The sequence below is a fragment of the Symsagittifera roscoffensis genome, chromosome 5 (assembly GCF_963678635.1).
Source record: "Symsagittifera roscoffensis chromosome 5, txSymRosc1.1, whole genome shotgun sequence".
Taxonomy (NCBI): Eukaryota; Metazoa; Xenacoelomorpha; order Acoela; family Convolutidae; genus Symsagittifera; species Symsagittifera roscoffensis.
This window is the reverse complement of record NC_087066.1, coordinates 8338976-8359495: the sequence shown is the minus strand read 5'-3', so window position 1 is coordinate 8359495 and position 20520 is coordinate 8338976. Positions and strand designations below refer to the sequence as shown.

At 33.4% G+C, this 20520-nt stretch overlaps 1 protein-coding gene across 1 annotated transcript; it reads right to left on the bottom strand.

Moving 5' to 3' along the window:
* Positions 1 to 766: 766 nt before the first annotated feature.
* LOC134846588 (trichohyalin-like) lies at positions 767 to 8063 on the bottom strand. The gene is made up of 5 exons (XM_063863971.1): positions 6888 to 8063; positions 6474 to 6649; positions 2514 to 2708; positions 1557 to 2257; positions 767 to 1238 (listed from the first exon to the last, which is right to left on the bottom strand). The coding sequence occupies exons 1-5, from the start codon at positions 7888 to 7890 to the stop codon at positions 767 to 769; spliced, it is 2547 nt and encodes an 848-aa protein (XP_063720041.1). The 5' UTR covers positions 7891 to 8063.
* Positions 8064 to 20520: the final 12457 nt, after the last annotated feature.

Here is a 20520-nt window from a genome sequence, read left to right as displayed (position 1 = left end):
AGAAAAGGACTTCATTGAACTAGACCAATGACCACCTCGATGTTCAAGTATACGTACAGATCCGAGTAACCAGGCATCCCCTCCACGCACAATCTCCACGCCATTCCCAAATTAGATCAGACACAAAAGAAGTTCTCCACGCAGAACAGAAAAACCTGACATAGCAAACCATTCTGAAATCAGATTTGAGTTTGTTGCAAAGACTTAGTCGTTGTCACTAGAAGACACAACGTCTTATGTCTCTAACTCCAGCTTCCTGGAACTTCTTTAACAAAGAAGAAACAGAAGAAATAAGATGTTCGCCAAACACCAACGTCCATCATCCATCCTTCGAATTGCAGAAGAACTATTCTAAAAAACTCTGTAAAACCCGGATGGGTGGAACCTGATCTAGACTACATTTTATGATTGGATAATTTAGATATTTTACCAATGTAAAGTATTTAATATTAACCAATCATGATCCATCTAACTAACAACCCACTTATTTGTAAGTGCTGAAGTTACTTGTAATTTCAGCACCAGAGAGATTTGAATTTAACTTAGAAATTAGTTGGACTCTCCCGAGCACTTCAGCAGCCGCAATAAACCAGTATACCCTAGATCTATTGAGCCTAGCAGAGACTAGTTAAACAACCTGAGACTAGATAGTATAAGAGTAAGATTAGGATCGGTATTAGACTAAGAAGTTGCACGAATCTATCCGGCCGAAAATAAGATAGCGTGACGAGCAGACGGTGTACCCTATCCGAAATTACTCTATGAGTTAACCAACTCGATCTAACTCAATTGCATTGTCTTCATCACTGTTTATTTTCTCAACGAACTTCACTTCTTTTTTATTATCAGCCCCAGCTTCCAACTTTTTCTCATCTTGCCTGCTTTCATTTAAATCTGATTGGTTCTTCAACTCATTCACAGCTTCACTTTCTTCTGCGCCTTGAGGTTCCGGCCTTTCTTGTCTCAAAATACTGTCCAGCAAATTCTGGTCTCGTTTCCTGTTCCCCTCTCGTCTCTGTATATTCAGTCCAGTGTCTACTCGTTTCTTAGACAGTTCCTCACTTTCTTTTCTTTCCCGAAGTCTTTTTTCTAAAATGTCCTTGCTGATGTTTGGCTCCAGTGCTTTTCTCTTTTTCTCCGCGTCCAGTTTGACAAACTCTTCGTAAGTTATTTTAGGTTTGCGTAGTTGTCGCATTGTTGTCGAGGGACTGGGAGAGACTTCTTTTTTGGTTAATTCTCTAAAAACAAATAAAATGAGACCGTTTTTTTCCCTCATTTTTCGGTCTCTTTTCATACTATCTTTCTTTACTTTAATTTTTGTATTGAATTGTTTTTTTAATCAATTTCAACACATTTTTTTTTGCAAGACATGATTTGAAAACATGATCTCTTTTAAAGCATATGATTTGTTGTTTTGGTTATACCAAATAACGCTATATAATGGATTGCAAAGAACTTTGACTAGGTATTTTAGCAAAAAATGTCTTGTGAAACGAAACATTTCTAAGATTTTTTAAGAACTAGTGTTTCAAGATAAAACTTCAGATATCGTTTACCTTGAGTTTTTAGGCGTCGTTTTGTCGATGTTTGTTCTAATATTGGTTCTAAACGGCCCAGTTGTCCTTGGTCGCTCGTACATCTGCTTTCTATCCTCTTTGTAAAACTTATCCCAATTACTCTCTCCCCCTCCTCCTCCTCCTTCAACCCCCTTCGAGGCGTCTCTTTTCTGCTTTTCAATTTCTTTTTGGGTATCTTCAAATTTCACCCTCTCAAACTCTGCCCTGGAAACGTTGCCGACTTTTTCAGGCTCTATTTCCTGGAAAGCACTTCTGCCGCGAGCTACTGGAGCGCGTTTCTGTCTTCGCCTGGACAAAAACTCATGTGCTAATTGTTCCGACTCGCTGTCCTCATCTTTTTCATGGTCTGACTTTTGATGTTCTTTTTCAATATTTTCAATCATTTCGCTGCTTTTTTGCTCTTCTATTTTTCTTTCTTCCATTTCGAGTTTTCGTTGCCGACTTTGTTCACGTCGCATTTGTTTTTCTTTGTTCTGCAACCATGTTTGGAAGCTTTTCTCCCTCTGTTCGGCTAATTTCTGATCGTCTTTCTGCTCACTTTCTTTGGCCTTCTTCTGAGCCAGTCTTTCTTTTCTCTTCTGCTCACTTTTGGCTCTCAGCCACTTCTGGAAGGACTCTTCGCTCTGTCTTTTCAGCTCAGTCTGTCTTGAATTCTCCACCGATGCTATTTTGAGCTGGTTCTAAAAGAAATTGTTTTGAAGTCTCCTGATTTAATAGTTAAGCTAAGATCGTTTTTTCATAAGCATCGAACGTTTGTCAGTTTCAGCACTTTTTTTGAAAAAAAAACACAGTTGTATCAGAGACTGATTAAACTAAAATTGATGAAAAAATAAAGAAAAAAATTCTTTTTTTTTAAACAAAAAAAGACGTTGTTTTTAGAGATTGATAAACACTAAAGTCAAGGTAATCTCAGTTTTTGTGATTGGGTTTAAGTACCTCCATGGAATTGATGGCGCGCCTCTTTTCTTTGAACCAGTTGGAGTAGGCGATTGCAGCCTCACTCTCCCTGTTAGCCCTACTCACTATCTCCCCCTCCCTCCTCCTCCGCTCCCCCCTCTTTCTTCGCCTCTTCTCCCCCTCCTTCTCCTTCTCCTCTATCTCCTTCAACTCCAGCCACTTCAGAATACTCTCCTGCAATATTACAACACAAAGTGTTCCCGTACTGTGCAAATTTTTCGTAACTTTTCAAAATTTTTTGCACTAAAAATTTAAAATATTTTTGATTTTTTTTAACGAAAGAAGAGCTGAATGAAGTTTTTGAAAATAGTTTTTTTTTCTGAGAAATCAAATTTTTGTAACGAAAATTGCTAATTTTCATTTATAACAAACGTTACTCGATTGCTTAATTAGTAAGATATATCACTCAACTCAGTGCAATGACTATTTGTGGTACCTGACCTTAGGTGGAAAACAAAAAAGAAAAACTAAAACCTACCCGAATACAAAGTTCCTCCCCTTTTTCAATGGCCGGACCAATGAGTAAAAAATGTGAAAATTCATTTTATTATTGGGCAAAGTATTATTCTGAAAAAAAATAGTATATGTTTGGTTAAATGATATAAAAAATTGAGTTCAAAATGGGAACCATTAGTATTTGTGTCGAGGGTTTTTGACAGGCATCACATATCTCAGGTCAACCGTACAATCTTTTCCCCTAGGTGAACAACTGTAGAATGTTCTCCTCGAACTTGTAATAAATTTGAAAAAAAAAATTGTATAAAAAAATGCAATTCATACAAACGCGCCAAATGTGCTTATGCTTGGAGATTTTTCATTCAATTTGTAATTTGGTGGGCTAAATGAGCCAAATGAGCTAAATGAATTAAATCGCATGTAGGGGGATATAAAACAGTTGATTTCACATATCAAATTTGTTCTCCTGCTCATGTTGAGAAAAGCATTTTTTTGGGAATTAAACTGTTTTTTTTTGAGTACAAACAACATTAGAGCATGCAAGATTTTCATTTATGAAGTCCAAAATTATACCAGCCGAATGATTCATTGCCAAACCTAGCTCAATAAGAATTGGTACATAGAATGAAAACCAGGAATGTTCCGATTGCCTTTTAACATCTAAAGTATCTGATCAGCTTATGGAAAAAGTCTTACTTTCCAAGAAGAAACATTTTTCGCACATACCAATTTGAAAGATTCTTTAGCTGAGTAAGCAATCTTATTCTTAAAATTTCGATAAGATAAATTGTTATGTTTGGTAATACTAACAACAGCAATTCATGATTTTCGCCACATCTTTTTTTAAACTTTTTTTCATACTTATTACGATTCTTTATCCAGCAATTTTTTACAGATTTTTTACAGCAAATAATGGGGGTTTAAATATTACGAATTTTGCCATTTCTGGATAATTCGAGCGATAGATTTGTTGCTAATGATGCATAACCAGCAAATTAATACGTCTTAAAAATTGCTCCTAATTGAATTGAGGCATGCTATTTCGTCTAACTAATGTTTTGATTTATGTGAAAAAATTACATTTGCTTTTCAAACGTATTGGGAAATGGCTGTCGAAAGAAATCTCAAAAAATGTTTTATCCGTTTTTTTAATGTTTTCCATAGACTCTAAACTTTGTCAAAAGTTGAGCAGTTGTGTTTAAAATATAAATTTGTTTTGTCTCCTAAACGATGTTTTTGTTTAAATATATAATTTTGTTCCGACTTTCGTAACGAAACTAACGGAATACTCGGATGGGTTTTTTTTTCTTCAGAGAAATTTCGACTTTTTAACTAGCCATTTTTCACGGATTTTTTTATCATTCGAAAAGTATTGTTGTCCTGAGCTTGATTTTGAAAAGATATTTCACCTGCGATCCTTGCTTGTAAAGTTATGGGTGTTTAAAGGTTTGCAATTTTGACCAATTTGGGACAATAAACGCGCGATATATTTCGCGCTAATAACGCGTAAGCATTAGATTTAGATTCTAGATTTAACCCGCCTTAGAAATTGTTCCAAATTGGTTGAACGAAGCTTTTTTGCCATAATTAAATTGTTACCAGGAGCAAAATTTATCTCTTTGTACTTAAAATGGCGTGCGAGGGGATGAATTTCACATAAAATCTCAAATTCTAAAAACAAATTTTATTTTATTTTATTACAATTAATTTTTTTTAGGTTGTTACTACTACATCGATTTCAAAAGGCAGTCAGAACATTCAGAGTTTTGCCCCGATACGGGTAGTCTTGTTTCCTTTTGAGATATGTATGCATATGAATTTGTACAAATGAATAGATTTCTTTTTTTTTCATATCCGACTTCCCAAGAAGGAGAAGAACATATCTGCATGGGATTGTTTCATGAGTTTGTTGCTCATTAATGGTTTCGCAAAATTTTTTTTGGAAATCAATATACAAATTCACTAGCGGGGATGCGGGGATGCTACACACTATTCTATATGCACTTTCCCTCGAAGTAAACCGCTCGTTTAATATTTTGCTAAGACCTAAGTTTGACGCTGAAATTGTAACACGAATCAATCCTCACATAAAATAGTTCCAAATCGAAATCAGGCAAGCTAATGGGCTTGCTTTTTTATTCGGTCAATTTTTGACTTTTAAACTAAGTTTTTTTGATGAAATATTTTATAGCATTTGGAAATTTTTTTTGTGAGCACAAATGGATTAAAATATATTTCACTGGTGAGTATTTTCAGGAAGTTTAGGAATTGAAAATTGCTAATTTGGGGTAATTATCAGCAAAGAAATTGCATGAATAATAAATAATTTTCATGGTTTTTCATCTGTCTTCATAAAAATCTAAAAGAATCGATTGACATAGATTAATAATCGATTATGAAACAAGCAAAATAGATATCACTTTAATTCATCGTAATTGATTGTAATGGATTCATAATGGAATATATTAGATAACAAGACTGCTCGTATCAGGGCGAAGCCCTGAATGTTCCGACTGCCTTTTAAGGTGGAGCAGTAATAACATTGAAAAATTAAATGTAAAAAAAACAGAATGAAACTTTTTTTTCTAAAATTTGAAATTTTTTATAAAAATCATCCCCCCACACGCCATATAAAGTACAAAAGGATAGATTTAGCTCCTTGTAACAAATCAATTATGGCAAATAAGCTTCTTTCAACCAATTTGAAACGATTTATACGACGGATTAACGCTCCGCTTACGCGTTAATAGCGCGAAATACATCGTGCGCTAATTGTCCCAAATTGACCAAAATGGCAATCTTTAAACCCCCATAACTTTACAAAAAATGATCCCAGGTAAAATATCTTTTCAAATTTGAGCTCAGGACAACAATACTTTTCGAATGATATAAAAAAATTCCGTCAAAAATGGCTAGTTAAAAAGTCGAATTTTGTCTGAAGAAAAAAAAACCCACCCCGAGCACAAATATTCCGCTACTTTCGTATCGAAAGTCGGGACAATAATGGATTGTAAAAACTTTTTATGTGTAAGAGCCTGGATTTTCCAAAACGTTTAAAATAAATTATCAAAACTTGAACGTCTAATCGCTTAACTGTGTTTTACATTTGGCTACCGTAAAAGCGTGCCGCTTCCAGCATTTTTGACCACGAAAATTGATTATAGTCAATTATTATCCATGGAGCCTCGCCGCGGGTAACGTGCGAGATTTTGCGTTCCTATATAATTGGAGTATGGGGAATAGTTTTTAAGAAATCTTCCAAGCTTAGGTTCTTGTGGCAACATTGCTTCTCAAAAAATAAAAATAAGGTTTCTCCATAAAAAATTACGATTGTTTACTACTGTGGTTTCGCAAAGAATGTGACTGTTCTTTTCTGGAGTTTCAAATCTTTAACTTATCAGCTCAGTTGTTTTTCAACTATGGAAGAACAAATGAATCACCCTTTGTTAAAATATGAGATTAGTTTCCATGTCACATTGGTACCTTGTGAGTGTTTTTCAGATGATGATCTACCAGTCGTGTGTGAGGCGAGGTTGGTTCCGCTTTCAAGGACGAGTTAGCTGCAGAGACATCGTCTATTTTCAGCTCGTATGGACTAGTAATCGAGGCTGATTGGTCACGACTGCGGGAGTCAAGAGACGAACGCACTCTTTGTTTTTCTGAAACGCATTTTAATTTTTGAAAACCTCCATAACACTAGGTTTATGATGATACATTTAAGAGACAAAAACAAGATACATATTTACAAAATCAACGCTTTTTACTTTCAAATTGTTTTTTACTTTGTGTTGTAAATATTAATCAACTTTCATTTTCTCGCAGTTCTGAGTTCAATCAACAATCTAGTACTTCAAAAATGCAACAAAAAATACAAATTAGAATCAGGATACCACTAACCGTTTATGAAAGGTGCACTCTGTTTCTTAACATTGTTGGGCCTTGCGCTATTTGACACTTTCTTGGCCCTAGTTTGCTTTCTAGGAGTCGTATTATTTTCGGAGGATTCAATCCGACTATCCTTAGTCGCCTCAGAAGTCTGTTCACGCGGCGGACTCTTTGATCTCGGAATCTCCATAGCTGTTTGTGGTCTCAGCTGATCAGTTTTGTAATTTAACTTTGGATATTCTTTATAGCTGTTGTCTGAAGATTCTTCAGACCACACGCTGGACACAGAGGAACTACTGGAATCCCTGGCCCCTTTTGAGTTCTCGGAGGCCTTGGAGTTTTTGGAACCCTTGGAACTTAGAGTGTTACTGTCATGATCCGACACTATCGTACTGTTTTCTTTCGATTCGACTTTATTTTCCGAATCTTTTGTGGCCGTTTTTGATTCTGATTTCGATTCCAAATTGAGTAGACTAAGTTTGTCTTCCTCTTTAGTCTCATTATCTGACGACGAAAAAGTCAGTGAATCAACACTTTTTGTTCTTTTAGCCGAAACAGTTCTGTTTGAGTTCTTAGCTGATGAGTTTTGTGGAATATCGATCTCTTCTTCTTTTTGTAAAGCTGATCCCTGAGATGTTTTCGATGACCGGAGAGATGATTTTTCGATTCTCGATCTATTTAATCTATTCGGCGAGGCAGATTTTTTCGTAACTGTAGGTTTTTTATCGGCTGGCAAACTGACGCTTGCAAATGTACTGTCTGAACTTATTCTTACTCTCGAATTTGGGCGACGCTGTTTTGGAATAACTTTAGTGGAAATTCTTTCGGACGAATCGCCGAACACTTTCTGGTGGAGTTCGACTGATTTCTGAAGATATTTGTCCCGCAGTTCTACGTGGTCGTCTATAAATTCGTAGATTAAAGCTTTTTCCAGTGTTCGATATTTCTTGACCAGCTCAGGTTTTGGTTTCGCGGAATTCTTTGCAATCACTTGATCAGATTTGACTCTCGACATTTTGAATAGAATTTAAATAAAAACTTGAAGATAAACTTGAAAAACTGATAAAAGTTTGATAAGCTTACAATTGAACAACACTGAAACCATCAAAGAAAAAAATACGTTATATGGTTTCACAAAAGTACGTGTTTGACAATCAATAATCTGGTGTAATAGACGCGAGTATTAAAAAGCACGTGAATTTTTAAACCATGAACAAAAAAACAAACGTTTTTTCTTTCATTTGCGCCGAAAAGTGATTTACTATCAAAACCATTCCTTTCAATTTAAAAAATAATTTTAAAAAATGTTTACTGCCTTTTTCCATCTTTTAATATAGACCATTTACAGCAATGAGGTCAATTGAGCATATTGAAAGGTCAATTGGGACGATTGAACGAAGTTGCCTGATTGGACATTTTTGGTTCATTTAAAGCCATCTTTTTCTAGACGCTTTTCTGGTTCATTCGAAGCTTTTCCGGACGTTTTTCTAGTTCTTCGAAGCAGTTTTTTAGAAGTTTTTGTTTCGTTTGAATCTATTTTTTATGGACAACTTTTGGGATCATTTGAGGCTATCTTTTTCTTGTATCTCAGCCTCCTAGCCGAATTCTTTGATTTGACCAGGGTTGAGGTATCAGACGAAAAAATAAAGCAGTTTTTATGTGACATTTACGCAAGCTCTGAAAAGCGATACAAGCTTTCATATTGTTATATTGATAAAATTAAGTCCCAAAAAGGCCTAGCTTAGAAATTTCGATGAATTGATGCTTTGAACGTTTTTCTCAAAACTTTTAATTCACTTTTGCTACTGATGGTTTAAAAAGTCATATGCAGATTAACAAATTTCAAAGCTTTTTCATGCTGTTTTGCCATTTAGATACAATTTTTTCTCCTTTTTCGGAAGTTTTCTAGGAGGAAAATTTAAATTTATTTAAATGATTTCTGACGAGAAAATTTTCAAAGCAAGAAGCGTTTTTTCATTAAATGCCGTTCATATTCTGACATGATATTTCTCAAAATCGATGTCATCTGCAAATAAACAGCTCTTTTGATATGCCAGTTTAAGCGTCAATAGGTCGCATAAGCTTAGCTTTTTTGTTAAGCAAATTTCAATGTTTTCTGGCAGAAAAAATCGTTAGTTTTATGCGCTTACTTTTCTGATTTCTATTTGCTGATTGGGTTCTATCAAACAACTGAATTTTCGATTTGAATTTACGTCACAATAAATGTGGAAGTTGGCATTTTTAATGATCTCAGACGCCATTTGACTTTTCGGAAAATCTCCAATTGCCTCAATTTGGCGCCATTAAGATGTATGCAAGTAAGGCCTGTGAACTTATTAAAACCATTTTAATGGTATGTGAAATGCTTAAGTGCTTCGGAAGTTACAAAACGTTTGAGTGCTTCGATAGTTCGTCTGATTAAGGATCTTCCATTTTCTGGAATAATGTTTCTCATGTTTTTTACTCTCTTCAAACAAATGAATGTTGCAAAAAATTGAGCAAGACGCCGCCTCAGTTAAGCTAATTCATCAACAAAACCGGTAGCTGTCCGATACATTGAGAATGTTTCAATTTAATGTTAATATTGTCTCACAAAAACACACACAAAAATACTGAATTACAAAAAAAATTGTGCGATCTCATCAAAACCCTGGTCATGGTTCTTGTTTGTTTCGACTTTAAAAGTCGACACACAATGTCAGTGCTCAAACGAAAATAAATAGTCGATACAGTGGCATGGGACGAGCACAAACTCGAAACATGTCACGAGCACGGGCATATCACACGAAATGTACCACGAGTAAAATTGAAACTCTGTTGAGTACGGCCAAAATATGTCTCAAGCACGGTTGAAACATATCGGAATTTGACCAAAAAATTTATTTGTTTGATCCAAACAACAATCAAAATCAAAATACAAACTAAATAGCCTAATGCAGTGCAAATAGCTCAGAATGTTCCGAAGATCTTCACAAAAAAAAACTATTTTTTCTTTTCTTTTCTTCAAATTAGGGTCATTTTTAGTGGGTGGAGTGTTTCGAGAATTATACAAATGCATAGAAAGTTAATGAGTTAGGCAAGATCGACAATATTCAAAAATCAAAGATAAAAAACATTTCTTTGTACAAAAATTTTAAATTAATGCCAAATAAGCGCAGAATTAAACATCCGAAACAAGCTTAATTTATAGTAAAATCAAGTTTTGTGAGCCTAAAAGTCTTACTCACTCAAATTTAGACTAAATCTCAAAAAATCAAAAAAATCAAAAAATCAAAAAAAAAGCAAAACAACCGAACTCATTTTTCTACCTTTTTCAAGGATCGGAACAAAAACCAAAACTGAGCGTAATTCTGTTATAAGAATCTTCTGAAAAAAAAACTACAGATCACACGAGTTAAATCCATGTCTTAAAATTTTTCATTGGCCTTTAATAAGGGTGGATTATTTAAAACATTTTCCAGCATGCTGATTTCTGGTAATTTGATAGCCTATTTGCTAAATATATGAAAACTTTTTATTTGAAATCAAAAAAGTAGCTTGAAACAAAAAATAGGTCAATGAAAGGCAAAAAGGTCATTTTTTGCATTGAAACGACAGTATCGCGTAGCATAAAGCTCGACTAGCATAATGATTTTAAAAATGAAAAACGTATCGACTAGCATAAAAATCGCAACACAAAATAATTTTTGAATAAAGATCAAATCATTAGGATTTTCTTAACAATTTTCCCCCCTATTGGACCTTGTTAACTTATTTATTATAAGATATTAGCCAAAGAAGAGAGAACGCGAAAGAGCGAAAAGTCGGTTGACCTCGAGAAAAAAAGACACAAATTTGAATTGAAATTTGAAATGAAACTTGAAATGAAATATAATCTCTTGCGAATTCTCTTTCTGGCCAAAAGGTTCGTTTAAAAACAATCCCAAAACTTGACATTGATAAAAGTAATTGATTATTAGGAACCCTGATGTCGATTTGATTTAAAACAATTGAGCTTAAATCTTCCAAAAATTTTTCTGATTGACTTTATTCAATTAATAACTATCCTAATTTTTGTTATCCAAGTTACATTTATTATTATTTTTTCTAAAAAATATTTATTTGACGGCTTATCTATCATAAATGTGGATCAACAAGATGTTTTGGTGGGAACTTCAGTCAGCTCCACCCCTGCTCGAGGTTCCGAGAGTAAAACAAGTGACACTAAGGTGAGCGAGTTACAAAAAGAAATTGATGGTCTTAAAATGTTTTCGGGTGCTCAACAACTTCGTATTCAAGAATTGGAAAAAAAATCAACGGGACATGCAGGAACGACTGCGTGCTCAGGAAAGATATTCAAGAAAAGATAGTATTATAATATTGAATCCTCCTTACGATGCGCGCAATGTGAGAGACGTAACAATGGAAACACTAAAACTTTTGAAGAAGTTTTTGGGTATAACAATTAAGTATGAAGGTGTGAAAGCTTGCCATGTCCTGCCTGGTGATACAGGTATTTTCCTTCCCTGCGTAATATGCAAATTCATTTACTTCGAGGACAAAAGGCAAGTCTGGAAAAATAGAAGGGCTCTTAGAAAAAAGGTCAACCCAATAAACCAAAAAATTATTATTTTAAATGAAACATTGCCTAAAGCTGACGCAGAGATCAAAGCAACTGCTGTTCGAATGGGGTTGGAGACGGTCACCAAATAATGCATTGTATCAGTTGCAGTTACTGGTGAAAATGGATCGAAAAAGTATATGAAAGTCAATAGCTTGGATGATCTTAATAAATTGGAACCAAATGCGATCAAAAGAAAATTTGTTGAGGTTAACAAAAGCAGCAGAGGTGCAAGCGATAGAGTCTCACCGGAGGGCAAAAAACTATATATGAGCAATAAATAGACTCATAAACTCTAATCAGTTACACGCTTTCAAACTTTTTGTTGAGTATTTTATACATTGTCTTATGATAAAATGAACGATAAAATGAGTTGATACTATCACGCCGTGCAACTCTGCACTAACTTAACCTGTTAACTTGTTTATAATAATTATACTATTGCTTTTATTTTTTTTTCTTTTGAACTAAGGAAGTGACTTTTTGGATTTTTTTCCCCACTTCTTTCAATTTGGTTTAAAGTTTCAAATAAGTCAAATTATGTCAGAAACAACTTAACCCAAACTTTTTGTTTGTTTCATATTGTTAGTCATAATCAATTTTGGATTGAAATCTCACTGTCAGTTCCATTTGCCCTGCTTGTGATAACGCGAGCGCTCCAGGTTGGTTGTGATAACGCGACCTCTAAGCCTGGAAAGGGGCTTATGGACTGGTTATGCGAGTGAACTTTGGTGTGCTCTGTGATAACGCGGAGTTGACACTAAATGAAAAATTTTATTTTCTATCTGGAAATTAAAATTTACCTAAGTTTCAATTTTATTACGATTATTATTTTTTTGTCGTGAAACTTGGATGTAAATGAGGAAACTTCAGGTCTCTACAGTTAAGAAGTTAAATTGAAAACACGGCAAATCAAGAAATTTTGTTTCTAAAACAGCAATTTTAAGGATATTGCTTACATACAAGAACAACGTATGAAACATAGGGAAGTAGAAGGGAAAAGCTTTCAGGCCAACCGAGGGAGTTTGTGATTTTTTATCATCATTTGTTTTTTTTTCTATCTCAGAACAACAAAGATACAAAAGGCAGTATATCATGAATACCATTGAGCAGGTTCTTTTGCAAAATATAAGATCAATACCAAAAAACATAGACAAATTTCAAGTTAGTCTAACTCAACTAAATTATTTGCCTAGTGTTATATGTTGCACCGAAACCTGGCTTTCACCAAACCAGAATTTCAATATTTTCAAAATAAAAGAATATCAACCTCTCATTGAAAGTTCTCGTAAGCGTAGAGGAGCAATCGTATGCTTATATATAAAATGTAAAATAAATTATGAAATAATAAAAAGAACAAGTTGTAACAACATTCAATTATTAAGCGTCAAAATTACAAATGAAAAACTAAAAAGTACAATTATTACGTGTGTTTATATTCCTCCTGGCGCGGTAAAAACTCAGACACTCCTTTTACTACAAAAGGTTTCGGATGATATTATAGTGGCACCATCTACACATCATTTACTTTGTGGTGACTTTAACATTAATGTTTTGAGAAAGAGTAAGCGACTCTCGGAATTTATAAGTATATTAAATGGAAACGATTTTTTCCTACAAAATGGAAATAAAGCAACCAGAGAAACTGAGACCAGCAACACGTGTATAGATCTTTTTTTTTTCCAATGTAAAAAAACCAGTAACCATCTTTAAAACATCGGTAACTGATCATTATGGAGTAATTTTAAACGCAACAGCACAAACATGCAAAAATGAACCTTTTATTACCAAAGCCCGACCATGGTACAAACTTGAATCGGAATCTTTTCTGAAAGAACTAAATGAGTCTTTATATGAAAATTTATTAGAAGTTGAAACAAAAATTAGCCAATTTAATTGCGATGAGCTTTTTTTATTGTTGAATGAAAAATTCAGAAATAACATTGAATCTTTTTTACCAGAAAAAACATAAAATAGAAAAACTTCGAAGCACTGGGTTGATAATGAATTGAAAAATGCAGCATCGAAAAAGTACCGACTTAGGAAATTTTTTTAAAAACCGGAACCGCAGAAGCCAGAAGTAAAATTGAATCTCAAAGTAAATTAGTTCGCAAAATGCTGAGTCGGAAAAAAAAGCATTTTATCAAAACAAATTATGATTGGAATCCAACAACAACAGCAGAGAATTTTTCCGTCTGTATAATGACCTAACACGTGCTACCAAAAACAACGACCAGGAAGAAAAAAAACATAAATGTTGATGAATTTAACAATTTCTTTGCGAATATTGGAGAAAAATTGGCGAGGAATTTCAATACTTCAAAAAAATTAAAAGTCAGAAAGCAAATTAACTCAATGTTTTTAGCTGATACAACGCAAAGTGAAATTTCAAATATAATCGAATCGCTAAAAACCAAGTTTAGTTTGGTTACATATGGACTTAATCACTATTACTTGAAAAAATTTGTCAAGTTTTGCTTCCAGTTTTGACAAAACTTTTACAAAATTGTTTGGATAGACAAGTCTTTCCAGACAGTTTCAAAATTGCTAAAGTTAAACCTCTCTTCAAAGAAGGCAATGATCTAGACCCATCAAATTACAGGCCAATTTCTCTTTTACCAGTTGTTGGTTAAAATTTTTGAGCGGGTCATTTATAACAGAACGAACAAACATCTCACTAATTATCAGTTACTACAAAATTGCCAGTTTGGGTTCAGATCAAAAAGGAGTACAATTGATGCTTTGATAACCATAATAGAAGAAGTGCGTCAAGATTGGGACTCTAATACCACGAAGACACAGTGCACATTCATTGACCTTAAGAAAGCCTTTGATACAGTTGACCACATTCTTTTACTTGAGAAATGTGACGCATATGGTTTTCGGGGACCTATTTTGGATCTTCTAAAGTCTTATTTAAAAACCGACAACAATACGTTGCCACTAAAACTAAACGCTCTCAAAATAAAAATGTGAATTATGGAGTACTACAGGGATCCATACTAGGCCCGCTTCTTTTCATCATTTATATAAATGATATTGAGCTAAATGAAAAAAGTGAAAGTAATCTGATTTTATATGCAGACGACACTGTCATAAAAACGACAGCTAGAAACAGTGACTTAACCGGTAAACATCAAGAAGCGTTGGACAAAACAGCAAGTTGGCTAGAAAATAGCAAGCTGACCTTAAATGAAGATAAAACAAAAACAATGATACTATCTAAGAAGAGCAGCGGTAAATCAGATGTCAAAAAAAAGGAATAATCAACGAAGAAAAACAATCGTTCCGATACTTAGGTGTTCAAATTGACTCTAAACTTTCCTTTACTGATCATATTACAAAAATTGAAAATAAATTGTCAAGGTTTTGTGGGATGTATTACAGGTTGAGGAAAGTTTTAGGTAAAGATCAACTATTGAAAGCATATAACGTTTACATGAAACCCATTTCACAGACGGGGTTTTGGCTTATGCGTCAACAAACAAAATGAAATTAGAAACAGTTGAACTTAAAATAAAACGGCTTCTAAAAATTATTTGTTTTAAGAGAAGAAACGAAAGCATCGAAGAACTGAGACAAAAACACAAAATCTACTTCGTAAAAGAATTACATATCTATGAATTATTAAAATTACTATGTAAGGTTTTGAGAAAAGAGTGCATATCGGCCATTGTCCAGGAAGCTGTAACTGAGAAAAATTTGAATACAATTTTGAATAAGAGAATTTTAGCTAGGCAGATACCTGTGCAATCAAAGGGTAATAAACAAACTTCTGTAAACGTTAGAATAAAAAAATTTTTCAACTTTGTTCTATAATACTACCCAGATTTTGTAACTAAGATTCAGAGCTGCACACAATATCAATTACAAATCTTCAACCATGAGTTTTTGGACAATTTTATTCTAGGAAATTATCAACTGTTTAAACTCATTATTGAGTAGAATTAGTATTTGAAAAAAAAAGATTTGCTGTCAAGGGTAGGTATACTGCTGAAACTTTCCCCTTTTTTCGCTTCAAAAATTTTTTTTTCTTCTTTAAATCATTAAATCTTTTTTTTTTTGATTTCTTGAATAACTATCGATATTTAAAAATAACAGAAGTCATAGCAGGATCAGAGGCGCCTGAAAACGGGCTGCATAGTTCCACGGCGTTCTCGCAATGTGATTTCGTTTGTTTGTAAATGTAGTAATTTTTACAATGAATGGAATCTAATTTGCAAACAATTTATTATGATTATTATTATTAACTATCCGCTATGCATTTATATTTTTGACAACTAACTTTTGTATCAAATATACATTCCAATTATAGGTTCGATCCGCAAAAAAACGAAGATCGCATTATAGTACCAAAGGGGGCCCTTTGTGTGACTAGGGGGTCAAATCCCTGATGGGGGGAATCATAGGGGAGGTTCCGCCTTCCGATAACCTAAATCCTTTTCTGGGTCGAAGTGTGACCCCGTAGCGGTCACCGCACAGATTGCATACTTCTCTATTTGAATTCGCCAAATCATTTTCACACCATTTTTTTAAAGGGCTGCTGAATTTAAATAGACAAAACGGTTATTTAGAGAAAATTTTATTTTGTTTTGCTTAAAAAATTCAATGAAACAAAATTATAAATCAACAGGAAATTAACATTTCATCAGTTTTATAAACTAATTAAATCGCATGCAATTTGCCAATTTACACCGAAGACTTCAACTTCATGGTTAATCTGCTGTTACTTATATTTGGTGAACTTACATGCTTTCATGAGAGTCTATGGAAAACTTGAGATCAAAGTATGGCAAAAATCCAGAGATGATGTTTTTGCAGCCATATTGATTTGCAGGTTTTGAGTCCAATATTTTGGGATTTCGAAAAAAAGTAGGCTTGCAGAATATCAAAGCTTTTTCGATTTTTTTTTCGCTTTCTGAGCCGCAAAAACAACTCGATAACAATGAAGACTGATGAAGTTTCAAAATAATTTGGAAAATGAAAACTCACAAGAAGCCTCGCTACTTTTTTCAAAATTATGTTAAGACAGTCAATTATGTTAAGTTATGACAGTCAATTATAGTTATGGGCGACTAAAACGGGCGACTCTAAATACTTCTATGGTGCGTTTTTAAGTTGTTCTATCTTGTGGCGAGGTAGTAGTACATGCATCCCATGCAGATGACAGTGGCACACATTGCAAGGGCCGCCATCTCCACCATCGCATACATGAAGGGGTTGTAGACTGCCTCCTTGTCAAACACCTGCCAAGACACACAATCACTCCAAAGCTTCCTTAAGTTCATACCAACGTTATATTTGGCTAACAGGTCGTTACCTTGTGAAAAAAGTGAGAATTGGCGAATATTAGCAACAACTGATATTACTTCAACGCGAAGCCAATCAAATTGTATCTTGAAACGCACAGTTTGGGCAAAATATGAAGCTGCAAAAATTTGAGAAAAAGTCAAAATTAATCAGAAAAGGAGTTTTAACAACTAACATAGCCAATCGAAGATTGGAAAAGAGTAATGAACCCAAGTAAACACAAAAAAAACACTGAGTTTGTTTTAAAAACTTCAACTTTCGAGTTTCAAAGAAAAAATAGATGCCCTGTAAGCTCTTTGAATTTCTAGAACGATTTATGGTTGGTGTTTTTTTGATAACATGAACCTAACAACCTGAGGAACTTGGATCAATAAGTAAAGTTTTTATTCCGCTGGAAATCTATAAAATAAATTCCTCTTTCGAAACTAGAAATCGTTCACGAATATTTGCGCCATTTGCTCGTCCGTATTCGGAGAGTGCTATTTACGTCATTTTGAGCAGATGAATTTCAATTCAACTCAAAAGTGGATTATACCTAAGTGCATCAATATTTTAAGACTTTTTCCTGAAAAAAAAAACAAAAAAAAAATACAGCAAGACCTAAATAAGAGTCTTCTTTACGTTCATTAGTCTTAATAAATGTTTTCAGTGAATTTGAGTCATCAAAAGAATATCTCCTTCTACAATTAGAATGATGAGCATAAACTACCCCATTTTTTGATGAGTGGTGGTGAATTGCTACGTATCTGATTTTGATTTGAAAGGTTTGAAACTCATTTTGATTGGTGCTAGTTGCTAACGGGTTAAAGCAAAATTACGCAACAATTAAATAACCTTGCCAACAAAAAGTTGGGAAAGAGTCAACCCGGTTGACGTCCATAGAAGAAAAATGCTTATCATACAGTTTCATACATGAAGTCTATGGAAAAATGCTGATCATAGAAAAATCTTTCAAAACTTAAAAGGTACTTTAAAATTTTTTAATGAACGTTTTTGGTCTAATTGCCTCTTTTGAAGCTCTCTGGTTATCAAAAAAAAAGATTTAAGGTTCTCGATAAAAAATGCTTATCATAAAATTTTCTTTTTTGAAAAGTGCATGATATGCTTTTTTTTCATAAGCAAAAACAAAAATTTGAAGTAGAAAAATTTTAATCCCTTTTTTGTTTGCAAACTTGCTTTTGTGCTGAAATATAAATATTACGAAAAAAAATTTTGCATGCAAAACTTGATTTTTTGTGTTTATAACGTAGTCCAGGTTGAGTTTTTCACCCAAAAACCCAAAAATTACAAGAAGAGTGAAATTACATATCTTTTGTTTTATTTGCTAAGATAAAAATAGTTTTGTGAAAATACAAGCCTTTTCCCAACCATCAAAATTTTCAAAGTTAAAATTATCTAGCCATATTCAAAAAGTTACTTTCTTGGTATATAATTCCATGTGAAAACGTTAAATTTCACTTTCATGGCTAAAATCACCAAATGCAGTTTATCTGCGTGGTAACTGCCAGTTTCACTCGAGGTTTTGTCCTTGGTTAGTGTTTCGGTTGAAACCCAAATTTACGAAACCAAAACTCTTTGTATTTTCATTTATGGAAAAAATGCTTGTCATATAACTTCATAGTATGGAAAAAATGATTATCATACAATTTCATAGCATGGAAAACATTCTTATTTTGCTATTTTCATATAATAATTTTTGCTCTATGAAAATGTATGAACGAGTATGATAAGCATTTTTTTCATATATGAAAATTGTACAATAAGCATTTTTTTGTCAACCCGGGAATGTAAATGGCCTCAAGCTCTTTGACTTTTAAAAGCACTCCATATTGGCACTATTCAATAAAAATTTTTGAGGAAACGTTTTATATTCCGCGAAAAATCTAAAAAATCAATTCCACTTCTGAAACTAGAACTCGATCGCACTTTTTGGAGAGTACATTTTGTCTACCTTCTAGCAAATGAGTTTGAAATGATCTTGATATGAACTCAAAAAGTGTTCATATATTTAGGGGCTTCTATAAGTATGAATGCACTTCTTTTTTTGTAAGAGCAATTATAGATTTTTTCATAAATCAAAATGAGAAAAAAAACATCACGACATATATAAAAGTCTGAAAAACATTTATCGACTGTTAATAATCTAGGTGCGCAACCTGGATTTTGTGTTACGAGTTCAAAAGCTGTTATGTCGGTGCTTGCCTTGGACATATATCGTCATTAATGACTGGTTGGCAAAATTATCCGGTGCAAGTTTGCAGCCCTAGCCTATTTTCTCTATGCTTTTTTTAGCTTTTCAGTCAAACTAAATTTAGCTGTTGTTCAAATTATAAACCTACAACAAAGTTACCAGACCGTGGAGAAAGCGTCATTGAATGTAAGGAATAGAAAGCAAAAGACTGACTTCTTTCTTAAAAACAATTTTGGAACTTTCATATAAAATTATACGGTTTTACCACTCTTTGATTTTTAAGAAAATTTGTGTCTAGGCACTTGTTTGATAATTTTAACCCAAATTGAGCAAACTGAATCAAAATGTCAAGTTTGAGTTCCGCTAGAAAAACCGAAAATTGCGATACCCATTCTCGAAAATAGAAAACGATCACGTTTTTAGTGGCCTTTACTTTTTTGCTTGTTCAATAGTCGACTTCGCCCACCTTTTAAAAAAGAAACGAACTGAACTTAGAAAGAAATCAAAAATCAATCCGCAAAAAAACACAATTTATGCATTATATAATTTTGAGATTTTAAAAATATTAATAACTACGTTCATCGATCCTTAATGAAAATAATGGTCAAATAATAGCAAGAAGATTCATTGTTCAGACCACAAAAGAAGTTCTCCAGCCTTTTGTGTCATATATTAACGACTTACTAAGGTCAATCTTTCCGTTTGCATTTTTCCTGTTTAACAAAAGTTCGCAGACTATAATATTTATGAAAAATGTAGTACCTGTGATATGGACAAAATACAACGGTGTAATTAGATAGGTGTTCATGCAATTGTATCACAGTGCAAAACTAAAATTAAAAACAAAAGTTGCTGTTGAAAATTTGCTGTAAAGCTGTTTTATTGATGAAATTTTTTTGGTATTTAAATGAGTCTCTGCATCAAAATTCAATTCAAAATTTAATTTTATGAATGACAAAAGCTCAACTACACCAAGCTCTGGTACATTTTCCCTGATCTTGCCCACTAATAGTAAAATTGAACTTAAATCCACATATTTTTGATAACAATTTGAGATCTGAAAGACGACAGTAATGATCAAATATGAAAAAATACAAGTAGTTCGCTTATATTCTGACCAGCTAGAACTTATATCAAACTGAACGTTGAAGTAAGGTTCTACAAATATTCACTGGGTTTTGAAAGCAAGATGTTTGCTATGAAGACTTTGTTGAGACCGATGTTAGTGATAATTTACGTGAAAATTAGCTGGTGTTTGTTGTTGTTATCATAGAGAAAAAAAATACATGAAAACAAGATATGTCATTGGGGATAAGACTTTCTTTGTTCACATGTTCCCATGGTAAATTTTCAAGAAATTCATGATAAATTCATGATAAATTTTCGGGTAAACTTTCAAGAAAAAGTTTTATCGATATATAAAGCATTGTAATCACGGATTATATTGATCAATATCATGAGAATTTATCTTGAATGACACCTGGTGATAAAAGTTGAACAGTGTTTTCAAAAATTAGACAGTTAGACAGTAATATATGAAAAAT

Bases quoted from the DNA above. Each gene is read 5' to 3' on its own strand.
- LOC134846588 (XM_063863971.1), bottom strand. From the start codon at position 7,890: ATGTCGAGAGTCAAATCTGATCAAGTGATTGCAAAGAATTCCGCGAAA. The intron at 6,650-6,887 runs GTTAGTGGTATC...AATGCGTTTCAG, and splicing joins GAGTGCACCTTTCATAAACG to AAAAACAAAGAGTGCGTTCG. The intron at 2,709-6,473 runs GTACCAATGTGA...GTAATATTGCAG, and splicing joins ATCTGAAAAACACTCACAAG to GAGAGTATTCTGAAGTGGCT.